The following is a 14,001-nucleotide window of genomic DNA, read 5'->3' on the forward strand; positions in this document are numbered from 1 at the left end:
GCATGTGACTACCATGATTCCTCAAGCTTGAGGACTAATCCCTTACTATCGGAATTAGGAATTGCAACCATACCGACCAAGCCCTCAAGGCTTTCGTATGATGATTCTCGCGAGTTAGTTCAGTTAATCCACTGCTTTGTCAACTAACCCACTAAGATTGCAGAGACGATTTACGTCTCCTAGTAATGAAACACGACTGCAATACTTAGTGCAACTTTCTATAGGACTCTCGATGCCCCATCCTGAGGTCATCGACTTGGAATGTTTCAAACTGATCCTTAGAAGTTGATTTCATAGCTGCCACACCTATGCAAAGCGCAACTCCATGGGTTTAAGCTTTCGACCTGTGGGCATTTTGTTATGACATGGAAATACCATTCAACCTATGTAGTAAATACAACAAAATACTAATGCCTTTTGATGAAACATTCATCATTTTGTTAAAGATTGACGAATAGAAAACAACCAATCCATATTACTTTCTAGTCACTTATTCTTAAAAAAGGGAGCCTGAGAAGAAAACTTGTTTTCCTTTTTGCGGCTTGTGGATGCTTTCTTGATATATGAAAATATAAATATTCTACCCTAAAGTTTTCTTTAAGTTCTAAATGATCAATATATAGAATCAGAACAGCTGATTATTGAGATTCTCACAGGAACTCCAATTTGAATTTAAAGAAAATGATTGAAAATATATTCAGACGGAGAAATGCACTGGAGCACTAATGTGTATCGTGCACCTGAATTTACATAAAAGAATATTCATCTATTACCAAAAACAAGTCATTTATAAATATTATTAAGGGAGTCGTGTTGATTCAGTTCAGTTTCATTCCCTCCACAAAGCAACATCAAACGAGTGAACAGTCTCGTTTTGTTAAGAGAAGATCTACTTCTAACCTTTCAGAAGAATCTTCAATAATTTGATGTTTCTCTAAGTATTGCGAAAGGAGATATTTTTCCTATGATTTTGGTTTTGATCCCTTCTGAATAAACACTAAATAGGTTTTTATTTTTATATTTTGGTATTTTGAATAATAATTGAAATGAGAACATGTTTTTTTATACATATTCTCATTCAAAATATATTATTTGACACCACAGTTGAATATAACAAACAATGTTATTTACTAACCCAAACATATTTTCATTTCACACGAAAATCTATACAATATTGAAATACCTATTTTTTACTGAATATAAAAACACAAACAAACAGGTTCTCATTTTAAGGATAATTAGGGTATTGAGATCATTTACTTGAAAAAAATGGCTCCAAAAGACATCGTCACTATAGATTTATATATTTTTTATAGTCTAAATTAGTTGATTTTGAGGTTGATAGAATTAGTTTTTGAAAGTATAATGATTTCCTCAAAATATTTAGTGGGAGCTAACCTTTTTTAAAAGCAATTGATATCTGATTCAGAATGAACAAAGGTTGTAGCTAAGAGTTTGAACTTCAACAATTAGATTAATGATTACTTACCATTTTTGGCATACCATTCGTGTTCAAATACTTAGGATGGTCACCTTGTTATTGGTAGGCTTTCAAGTGGTTTGATTTTAAATTTGGTCATGGTTCTCTATTTGGCTTTTGACTTTTTTGTTTCAATTGTTAGACTTCAGGTCAAAACTTTTTAATTGGAATGATTAAATATATTCATCATTTTTTTAAAAGTAACTATAGAAAAGGTAATGATTTTCTGGATGTTTTTCCATTGGAAAATTTATGGCAAAAACATATAATAAAATTTAACAGTCAATCCTTACTACCAATTGAGAAAAGAAAATTAAGAAACCTAATTAAGTGGTGTTCTAGTGATATTTTTACAATTTCTCAACCACAAATATCTATGCAAAATTCTTTAACCTCATCGCCGTCATTCATCTATGCAATATCTCCAAACAAACAAAGCACAATCATTTTATTACCATAATTGTCTGGTAATGGAACTTAATGAATTGAAAACTTTAATTGCATTTACCAACCAAGATCAACTGATCAATAGGTAAAGATTTAAAATATAAAAACTTATTGCATATTATGTTCTTTTAACAAGTTACATAAATGCATCAACTATCAAGTAAAATGCAAACAAGAGGGAGATCGTACTTGTATTAAAAAAATATAAATAATTTATTCCATCTCAGTCACATGAAATTAGTTCCGCAATGCTTTTGTTTTCCTTTCACATATACCAATATTTACCAAAGTAAATGTCAATTCCCATATCATATCAGGATTCTTACGCATCATCTTTCTACACTATAACATGTTGTGAAGCTTACAGGAATAAAACTAAACTCACGTAAAAAATATAATCACCAGTCTATGGACTCCACATATGAACAACTCTAAAACATTCTTGACAATACTAGTTCACTTGATTGGAATCCGGTTTCCTCTGAAAGAAAAGTGAACCTAACAGAACAGCAATTCCAGTGATTGCGATGGTAAACAGGAGGCGTCTTGGTGAAAACTCCTGGGGTTGCCTCCTTGGAGCACCTTGGGCCCTTTCAGGTGGCCTGATATTCCTTCAATAAGATCATAACCATTTATCAACAACATGCTAACAAACTAAGATGCAGGTAAAATCACAAAGAAAGCAAGAAGCAAGGAAAATGCGATTAGCAGTTGTGGCTGAATGAATAGATGAAAAAGCAATTACTCTAAGAAAGATAGATTACCTTGACACCTTGATACCTCCAGGGTAGGTGTAATTACAAAAACATCCCCTTCCATTTGCAAACTTACACATACATCCCTTGAGATTAGTTCTAATCACGATTACACCCCGTATTTTCTAGCGAAAGTTTACATAAACACCCCTTAAAAGGTACATTACACTAATACCTCCTCACGGGTGTATCGGTACTTTTACAAAGGGCAAGGTTTGTTTTGTAACTATGCCTAGTATTAAGGGGTTTCAATACAATTTACTCCAAGAAATAAAAAGTGTACCTTTGAAACAAATTGTATGTCAAACTAAACATATGGTTGGGTGCCTATAACCTTCTGATCAAACTCAAAGAATAAGATGGATAGAGATAAGAAAGATTTATAAAACTGTTTCAACCAAATGACACATTGGCAATGCTAAATTTTTCAAGAAGTTCCTCTTAGACTAGTGGAGGCAAATATAACCACTCTAACTCATGATATGCTGAAAGTGTTTACCTGACAGAAGCTAATTCTAATTTATGTAAGTTCAATATGATGAAGTGAACTAGTTTTAAGGGTTGCAAATGGAAAATGATATATAGGTAGTCATGAAAAAACTAGTTAAAGAATTGCATAATGCTTTCTGCTGTAGGTACTCAATTTCAAACAAAAGCATATCTACCTACATTCACCTTGAATCACTCCCCTGTCTGGAACTTCCAATCCTCCATAATATGGACTTTACATTGAAGGATGTTGTATTCAAGGAAGCAAAAGAACATCTGCAACGTTCATACTCACTTTTTTCATTTTCATGTTTAGACGAACTTAGAAGCTTTCGACTGTTTTAGCTATGTTCACCCTAAGCATCAATCTATTATTACAAGCATTTTTCAACTAAACTACAGTAACAATTTTTACAATCAGGATTTCTTCATACCTTCCACACGTATTACAAGCCTTTTTGTTTTATCCCAGATAGTGACTACCTTTATATCTCAATAAAACAGATTTACGACAAACTTTTCGAATAGTACTTAAGAGAGAAATTGACTAAATAAATAACAATAATTTGTTTACCTTGAAGATTCTGCAATGTTATTAACACCACCAGTGCATCTGCTATTATGGCCATGCCTATCTCGGAGTCTAATATATTTATGGCATAAAAGGCATAACTCTGTCCGGTTCCCACATACTTCCTGGATAAATGTGGAAGTACATTAAATTAAAAAAATTATCTTAAAAATAATAAGAACATACTACCTGGTGCTCCAACAAATCAATTGCAGGTAGTGGAAACTCGCAATATTCACAAGTCACAATCCTTTGCGGGCAATTTTCTCCTTTGTGAACATCTAAAATGTTACGATCCATTGTCTCACTACAAAGAGAACAAGATACCTGCCAAGTAATTGGAGTCACCGCAGATAATGATCAACTTGTAAAAACTACCAAACATATCCATGCATATCTGTTCATGATACCCAACAACAAAAAAGATACACTAACGCTATATATACCAAACAAAAAAAGCAAACCAACACACTAGATAATGCAAGAAATAACAAAATCAAGAAGCGGAATGTGAAGATTATGAGATCCATCATAAGAAAAGATGATTATTTAGTGAAACGGAATATCACCTGTTGATTTTAACTTAACTTTTATCATTTTGTAAGTTTTACCCATTAACAGTATTTTAGTATTTTCAGCATTATGGTGATTTCATCATTTTGGAGTCTCAGTAGCTAGGATTAGGATAAGAATAATAAGGGTGAAGTCAATACATAATATTGACATTTTATCTCAAGTGAATGAAATATTACTAATAATAAATAGTGCTTCTGTGAATTTGCTTCACCCATACAGTAATTAATTTGGCATTTGTGGGACTTCCTTGCTTAAGTGGGTAAGACATTCTTCTACCTTTTTTAACTCTATTTTTCTTCTCTTCTTATCTTTCTTTCCATGCAATTTTTTATTCCTTTCATATTACATCATTTGTTTGTCCTTTACCCCATATTTTACGTATGTTAAAGAGTGCATCATTATCAAAAGCAACAGCTCCTAGATAAAACCCACTTCCCCATAAGTCACTACTCAGGAATCAGCCATGAACAATCAGGTTGCCCCAACCCTGCACCAAGTGAATGCTCACACATGCATCTTAATGACAACCTAAATCCAGCAAGCATTTTATGGTTAGCTAGGCCCAAACCTATAGTTCATCATCCTCAGGTACATACAACCTTTGAACATGTATATTTCATTTCTCCCATTTTAGTTCATGAGTGAATTTTTTTGCCATCAAGTTGTATTTATTAGTTACTTAAGTTATTGTTGTTTGTAGCCAGACGTGTTTAGGAAATAAACTGAGCATGCAAAAGTAAATTGAAAACAAAATGCAAGGAACACGAATTGGAAAGTCAAATGGACAAAAAATTCAATCAAATAGAGTCACATCATTCGGAGGATATGATCTTCATGTGGAAATATACAGAAATATAAATAATTGTGTTACAGAACATTATTCTCCAACATTTGTAGGAGTAACTACAAACTAAAATTTATCACCAATTCTCACAAGCCTCTATCAAGAAATACAGGACAAGGGAAAAGGACACATAAAATGCATAATGTAACAAATAATGTTCTAGGAATTCCACAATAATTCTGGGTAACAGCTATTAAGTCACTCTCTTTTCTTGGTGAACTCAAGTGGCAGTTATATCTTAAGATCTTTGGCTGAGAGTTTCCGTTTGCCCAATAACTTCATGAGCGAAAACTTAACGGACAGAGGACAAAGTTAGTGTTTGAAGTGATATAACAAGATGCATATCAACAAAAACGAACAAATGAATACCTCAAAAAGGAGCTAGTATGAAACCTTGAACAACTCAAAGAACTTACCTAGGATTGTTCTTTTGTTGCCTGGACTTCTAGAGGACTACCAGCCCTCAAAAAGGCAGGCATACGGTGCATGCCCTTTGGAAGGCTTGATCCCTAAAAAAAAAGGTGCAGGGGCTATGCCTCCCATTTCTCGGCTCATGGGTATCCAAAATTTTACGACTATAATATTATGTCATGCGTAGTGCTTTTATATGAAAGACAAATATGAAACGAAACACATTTAAAATTAGATCAGATAAGGATTTTTTATATGAACTAAATTATTGGAGAAGTAACAATAAACAAGTAGCACCATAGATGATGATACTATAAACTCGTGATAACTGTCGAAAGCATACCATCCAGGGAACTAAAAATCTAGATTCATGTACAACCGGCTAAAAAATTTTTCAACTAATGCATGACATATCATGTTCCAACAAAACTAGTGCATCCTAGTAAAGACTCATCCACATCAAAACAAAAAGTACTTCTAAGAAGAAAAATAAGATATTCCTTAAAAGTCATAATATTCCTATATAAAGACTTTAGAGTATTATAGCAGATAGATAAGTTTGCATACCGGGGCATGAGTGCTTAGAAAATGTTCCTCCATGAACTTCTTGGGAATCATGTCACCACATACTTTACATTTTTCTAGGTTCCGGGAGCAGTGGGCAAAATGCAAGTCAATATTGGTAGAAGGAATTGCTCTGTCACTGCAAATGATAATTAAACTATAAGTGCAAGTAAACAGTGGATTGTGTCTACAAGGTTGTAAGATACATGTTTAATAGAAAACATTAAGGTTAAAAATATTATAATAAATGCTATTTGCAGGTGAAATTCAAGCTCCAATATCACAACTAGTTACAAGGGTCCTCCCACATTGATGTTATTTCACTAACCCCACCATCCCAATGCAAGCTAACCAAACATTCAAGCAGCTTAGTGTAAAACATACACTGATATACAAACTAAGATTGTCACCTAGATTATTCCTTTATCAATCAACTAAACATGATAAGGTATCTACATAAAGAGGTTAAGATGACATATCAAGATTTTTCATTCAGTTTGTACCATGTTTAGCCAAAAAAAATATACAAACTAGACTAAGCCCACCTTTAATTTAGCATCTTTTTCTCCAATATCATTAATGGGAAAGCAAATAACCTACCATGGTAGAACCACAAAAGAAAGATGAACTATTAGGGTTAACTTGTTGAAGGGGCAAAATAGCTAGCCTCCGCTCATTTGATTTCTCAATTTTCTGATGCGAATAGTAATATATTTGTGACAAGTAAAATCATGGAGGTGACCTTAGTATTGGCCTCAATTACCACATATGAACTCTAGACCCGATATTTCAGTGTAAGATGCTCGAACTGATGACACAAAAAAAATGAACCAATAAATTAATGAAAAGTATAACCGATCATATATGTGCATATACCTACACCATAATGGGAAGTGCAACTTAACACTACAATAGAAAAAAATATTCAGTCCATAACAAAATTATTTTGCTAACCTGACACAACAAAACCAGCTTTACCATATTAATGAATCAATTACGCATCTCCTTCAATCATCACCTTGTTATGCTCTCTAGCACCTTTTTAGCCACACAAAATGTGATAAAATTTCATATACTCTATAAAAATAAACAAATGATGCTTGGCTAGACAATTTCCAACATTTCAACTAATTAGGTAAACTGACAAAGTAAAAGACCATGAATCATTTTTAGAAAAAGAGTAAAGAAAACAAAAAATAACAACTTACCAGTGGCTGCAGATGCTGGTAGAATGATCATCAGAAGCTCCAGCCATTGATTTCCCTCTTGAAATCTGAATGAAAAATCCTTGCCCGCAAATTTAAATGAAAAAGAAGCAAAATAACAAATCAAAAAGGAAAATAGAAAAAAATAATTAGGTAAACATAAATTCAATTTCCATCTTAGATAAACAAATTCAGAATTGAGGAGAAAGGAAAAAAGAAAAAGGATTTCCAACAATAATAATAAAAAAAATGATGAAAACCTTTACTCCAAGCTTTAGAACGATCAGATCGATTGGGAAAAATATTTTGTTCAATCTGTTGCAAAACAATATGTAAAAATCTGATACGAATTTATTATTCAAAAATGAAATTAGGTAGGGAGAATTTAGGTTTTATCAATATGGATAGACTTTTAGGGACCCCAAAGTACTCATATTAGTATGAGAGAGAGTGAAAGCGAAAGTTTGGTTTGATTTAGATTTTGATTACAAGGGAGTTCGTACGATTAGATTTTAGAGGTTGTTTGCATGCGACTATTAAGCTTATAACGAGAAAAAACAAATGCTTTATTTTGTACTCTCTCGACGAGGGGGCAAACAAATTGATCTCAAATTAAGTTTATAAAAGTTTAATATTATATCCAAACTTATATTATAAAATTTGAGTCCATGTTCAAATTACTTTGAACCTAAAAGTTTGGGCTCAAACTCATTTAAAAAATATCGGACTCGGATCAAAACTCAAAAAATATATATAAAATAAAAGGTTTGCATTAATATTAATTCTATTGTTTAAATATAATTATGTTATATGAATATCATTAGTATTTTTGTATACAATATGCATGATTCATAAGAATATAATTATTTTACCATGCTAAGTGATTATTAATTAAAATATAATCCTTTTTTTAGTAATTTCATATTATAATTGGCATCAATTATGCAAATGATCATTGTCAATGTTATTGTATATTACCTTGTAAATAAAAATATAATCATACTGACATTTCAATAATATGTGATGTTATTAAGAACAAATGGGATATAGATTTAACTCTCAATAAAAGCTTAGGTCTAGAACTTTGTAATTTCTCCTTTTCTCTCGCATTTCAACCACTTTCTAGATGAGCTTGGAATCACATATCGATAGAGTTTTATAGTTTTATAGAGTTTTCAACCACTTTCCAGATTAGCTAATGACATGAACATTGCTTTTTAATTAATGTTAATATCGTAGATTATGCTATACAAATCTTGCCATATCTGTTTTCCCTCAACTGCCAAAGTCTTTTGAAACAAAATGTTGGAAGTTGACTTGAATCTATGAGCTTGAGTGGTCCAACATTCTCTCTAAAATATATGAAAAAATCCATGCTCTTCTCTCTCAAATGTCTTATTCCTGTCACGGGGTTTTCTTAGAATGATATTGTAGGACGATGGGTTGTCCATGATAATGAACTTCATCATCCTAGTGGCTCAATGCAGGTAAGTTTCAGTAGAGATTGTCAATGCTATTTCTCCTATAGGCTCCACAACACTTCCGTTCAAGTCGACAAATGGGTGTTCACTTTGTTTAGAATGCTAATGTTGATTCCAACTGCAAAAACACATTGAAGATGAGTATGTCAGTCGTATTTTCACCATCCATCAACACATTCTTCAATCTCAAAATTGGATATAGCGATCAACATAACTATGACATCATTGTGCTGGGCAACACATTCCTCCAGGTTAACATGACTGAAAGTAATTTCTTCGTCCATTTCATCGGGTACTGTGAGTGCAATTTCGTTACAAATGAAGACAAACTTCATAAATGCAACAACTTGAGTTAGAGATTTTTGAGCTCTCATGGAGTTAGCCCCTGCAAATCCACATGATATGATTTTGGTTACTCCTTTAAGTAGCAAGTTCTTCTTCCCTTTGCATTACTTCCTAGAGCTTTCTTCGTACTCTGAGATCCCCCTCTGTCACAAGTTTACAGGTCTATATTGTTGATTTTATAGGTGAGTATCAGCATATTCCCTAAGGTAACCTTGTGGAATTAAAGCTTCTATTTTTTGTTCTTGAGAAGGTAATAGGCCTCAGTATTTTGTACAATGTCTTTATGAAAACGAAAGTATTTATCATATTTCTAGCTTTTGTGATTGTATTTTAGCCTAGGTCATTCCACTATTCCTTGTTGTTCCCTACTATCAAATTTTTGCTCTTAGGCTTCCAGTAGCATATAGTGTGTGAAACCATTTAGGGGTATATGCCAGCATCCATCTGCATTGCCCGCTTTTTTGGGGATCGATTTTGTTATCTTTCTTATTTATTTTCACTTAGTTGGTAGATCAAGCTTCAGGCCTACAGCTTCTTCAATTCAAATGTACTTCTTAGCCCTCTTCAAGTGTTTTCCAAAGGTCTTCAAGCTTTCCTACAATGAATTCTCGAAACCTACCTTTCCGCAAGTTCTACTGTAAGATACTGGCAAATGATTCATTATTTAGGTGGGTACCTCCAACACTGCCTCTGAGAACCTCTGTATGTATTTTCTCAAGCTTTTGTGCCTGCATTAGACTATTGTAAAAAGGTATAATATAATTTTGGGATATATCTTGTTGATGAAGAAGTAGTGGAGAATATAATTGATTAAACTAGGCAAGCTTGCTTTGCTAGCGTGGTTTAGAATATTTTGCAATATCTCATGTTGCTATGATCCAGTAAGTCAACCATTGCCATGAATTTGTCTAGGTGGTCCTTGCGCTTGCTAGTCGCTTGCCCAAACCCTACTTTGTGCCTTTCCCAATTGGGAGCCATAGGGGAAGAAGCCAAAGCTATCGACCTTCTCTTCCACTGTTAACATGTGTTGAAAACTTTCCTTTCTTAATTCGTCGTCCTCAGGAGCCAATATTGAACCTCAATTTCGATGGGGGAAAAAGAATCCCAAAGAATTAGCAAGATATTAGTCTATCGCCCTCTCTGCGTTTGGGTAGAGACATCCTCCAATAGTTTTCAAGTACTTTTTGGATCATTTGGACCATCTACGAAGGGCCTGCCATAGGCTAGCCTCTTATATTCCCTAGCAAGTCCTTGTCTTTGATCTGAGCAAGACGGAGTGGGTTAATTATTTTTTTATTATTAAAAAATAAATAAATTATATAAATATAATTTAAATAAATTATATAATATAAATATAATGAGCCGTGCATGCAATCCACGATTCGAATAAAAAAATATTTTTTAAAAATATTTAAGTCGTGAATTGGAACCACGACTTGAATTTTATTTTTTTTAATTTTTATTTTTGTTAGATTTTATATAAATTAATTATATAAAATTAATTTTTAAAAACATATTAAAGTTCAAAAAATCATAATATTAAAATTGTGTTAATTTAAAAAAATACAATCAAGTATACAAATGTAATAGTGTATATATTTTTTATACAATTGAAAAAATACAATGAACTATACAATTGCAAATGTTAAAAATGTCCACCCATTCCACAATTGCATCTATCACATTGACACTGAGGTCTTCTTATTTCCTCGCTCATATTTTGCATTGACTCATTTTGCGCCTCATTATCATCACCACCGGGATTAATGTCTAACCGACTTGATGTTGTTGCAGAACTAGACTCCAAATTATCACGATATGCACTGAACGATGGAAATAGAATTGGTGAAATATTGTATCCTGGTACATATGATTGATTATACCAAGACTAAAGTTAAAATGTACTTGTGAAGAATAATCTTGTGTTTGGGTTGGCATATATAGAGCCGATTAAAACCAATCATCTTGAGGCGGTTGAGGCATCTAGTAATCTTAAGGCGGTTGGGGCACGTAATAATCTTGAGGTGTATATACTGTAGAATGACCAGCTATATCCACCCCAACATCATGACGTTCAACTGAAGATGGCACATGAAATTATTTACGGCACATGAGAGAACTCAGTTCAAAAGCCACGCAAACACATGGGCCTTCTCCAAAAACATAATCCTAAAACTATTATCGAATGGGAACACAAAGCCTTCCAACCGTCAATCAGTGCATATGTGCTAGGATACGTCTTTTAAGCCTTCAAACCGTGTAATGAAGGGTTCCAATACTGTCACAAACTTATCAGTGTAGATGGAATCCATTTATGCACAAAGTACAGGCCCAAAATGTTGATTGTTGTTGTCATGGATGGAAATCAACAGGTACTCCCTTTTGCTTTTGTATTTGTCGATGAAGAATCATATTCATCTTGGAAGTGATTTCTTAGACAATTGAGCATACATGTTATACGGGGGCGACATGGGATGTGCCTTATTTCTAACCGTCATCCTGGTATCATTAAAGCAGTACTTGAAAGTTCGAATTTTGTGCCACCTCACAGCGTGCACCGGTATTGCTTGAGACATGTGTATTCTAATTTCAGCAGTCATTTCAAAAATATCGTATTGAAGGATCTTTGTTTGAGAGTTGGCTCTGAATATCAATTCAAAAAATTCAACCGAATTATGGAAGAGCCAAAAACTAGTGGCGTTTGAATTCTTACCAGATTAACAAGGAAAAATGGACAGCATCTCATTATGGTGGATGGTGATGTGGTATTTTGACGACAAACATGCCAGAATGCATTAATGGAGTATTGAAAGGGGCTCGCCGCCTACCGTTGACAACAATAGCTGAGATGACGCTACAACAAACTGTCCATTATTTTTGTGAGAGGTTAGGGAAAAGTAGTGTAATGTTGGCCAACAACCAAGTGTGGACGAATTTTGCATACAAGATGTTCACACGTTGGCCACAAAATTCTGTTGAGCATAGCATCACCAAATACCATCAGTTCCAACAATCCGCCTCGATTGTTACAAGACGTCAGAATGGACAGGGACTCAATACTCATATTGTCAAAATTGCGAACCGATAGTATTCTTGCGGCAAGTGGACTCAATTTGGTATACCTTGCAATCACGCTCAAAATGTATGCGCTGCATACATGATTAATGTTGCATTAGTGGTGAAGGATTATTATGATTTAATGACTTATAGGAATACATATTTTATGTCATTTGAACCTGTGCTTTCCAAATATTATTGGGATGTCCCAAAATTTGAGTTGGTCCACGACACTACTATTCGTATCTCTACACGTCCTGGACGAAATCAAACATCACATATTCACAACGAGATGGATTGGGGGGCAAACGCATGAAGGCAACAAGCCCAACAAAGAGATTCTTCTATACAATCAAATGTGCTGGTGCGGGGTGTCAATAATAATTGTATAGTTCATTGCATTTTTTACAATTGTATTAAAAAAAATACACATTATTACATTTGTATACTTAATAGTATTTTTTTAAATTAATACAGTTTTAATATTATGATTTTTTGAAATTTAATATATTGTTAAAATTAATTTTATATAATTAATTTATATAAAAGGTAATTAAACAAAAATTTAAAAAATAAAAAAAATTAAAATGAGTCATGGTTCCAATCCACGACTTGAGCATTTTTTAAAAAAAATATTTTTTTATTCGTCCGCGACTCGTTATAATTATATTATATAATTTATTTAAATTATATTTATATAGTTTATTTATTTATTAATAATAAAAAATAATTAAACCAAAAAGGAGTATTTAGTGTTATTACAAAATAAATGGGATAAGCGTTTGAACATCAGTACAAGCTTAGGTTTAGAACTTCTCAATCTCTCATCTTCTCTCAAGTTTCAACCCCCTACATCACATATTTATAGAGTTTTGTGACTAAGCAAAGTAGTCTAGATTGACATGTTATCCAAGTTTCTATGTGTCGAGGCTATATTTGACAGCTTTCCCAATGACACCCACATAACTTCATTTCACCATTTTCTTTTTATACGTCCTTCATTCATGCTCGTCATTAACCTTGATGTTGGAAACCAAGTTCCGTTTATACCACATATTTATTATATCATGTTATTGTTAAATATTACCATTGTCAAAAATACTAATTTTTAATATTTATAATATTAATAAGGGAAAATGATATTTTTCGTCTCGTAATTTAGGATTTTTTTACTTTTGGTCTCATTGGTTATGGAATTCTCACTTTTGATCCTGTAACTTGTAAAAGTAGCGACTTTGATCCCATTACACATTTTTGTTCTATATTTTAACGGAAAATGCCACGTGCTTAACACGTGACAGTTAGAATCTTTACACTTTTGGTCCCATATGTTACAAGATTCTCACTTTTGGTTTCATAACTTTCAAAATATAGTGCATTTGGTCCCAAGCACTTAACGACCACGTGGATTAAACATCTAATGAAAATGTGTTATGGGACCAAAAATTGCTACTTTTTAAAGTTATGGGATCAAAAACAAAAAGACCCCAAGTTATGGACGAAAAATGCAATTTTCTCTATTAATAACATGATATGGAATGACTAACTAGTCAAACTACATCTAATGTCTCCCATTAATGAGAAGCTTTAATCTTTGGGAAGTCAAAGTGTGATCTAAGCAATTATGGCATGATGATGGGATTGTGGCCACATCAAGGGGATTAAAAAATTAATAAAAAGTTCATGAAAAGACCATTTTATCCTTCACGAAATTTCCATCTATATACACATCCTAAGAGACAAGGGGTGAAAGAGTGAGGATTCAATACTTATCTT

At 33.1% G+C, this 14,001-nt stretch overlaps 1 protein-coding gene across 1 annotated transcript; it reads right to left on the reverse strand.

The window, feature by feature from the left end:
• Positions 2,165-7,732, reverse strand: LOC105177184 (XIAP-associated factor 1). Its single transcript, XM_011100241.2, has 6 exons — positions 7,603-7,732; positions 7,346-7,424; positions 6,141-6,276; positions 3,932-4,069; positions 3,746-3,867; positions 2,165-2,538 (listed from the first exon to the last, which is right to left on the reverse strand). The coding sequence occupies exons 2-6, from the start codon at positions 7,390-7,392 to the stop codon at positions 2,379-2,381; spliced, it is 603 nt and encodes a 200-aa protein (XP_011098543.1). The 5' UTR covers positions 7,393-7,424; positions 7,603-7,732; the 3' UTR covers positions 2,165-2,378.

The sequence above is a fragment of the Sesamum indicum genome, linkage group LG2 (assembly GCF_000512975.1).
Source record: "Sesamum indicum cultivar Zhongzhi No. 13 linkage group LG2, S_indicum_v1.0, whole genome shotgun sequence".
NCBI lineage: Eukaryota > Viridiplantae > Streptophyta > Magnoliopsida > Lamiales > Pedaliaceae > Sesamum > Sesamum indicum.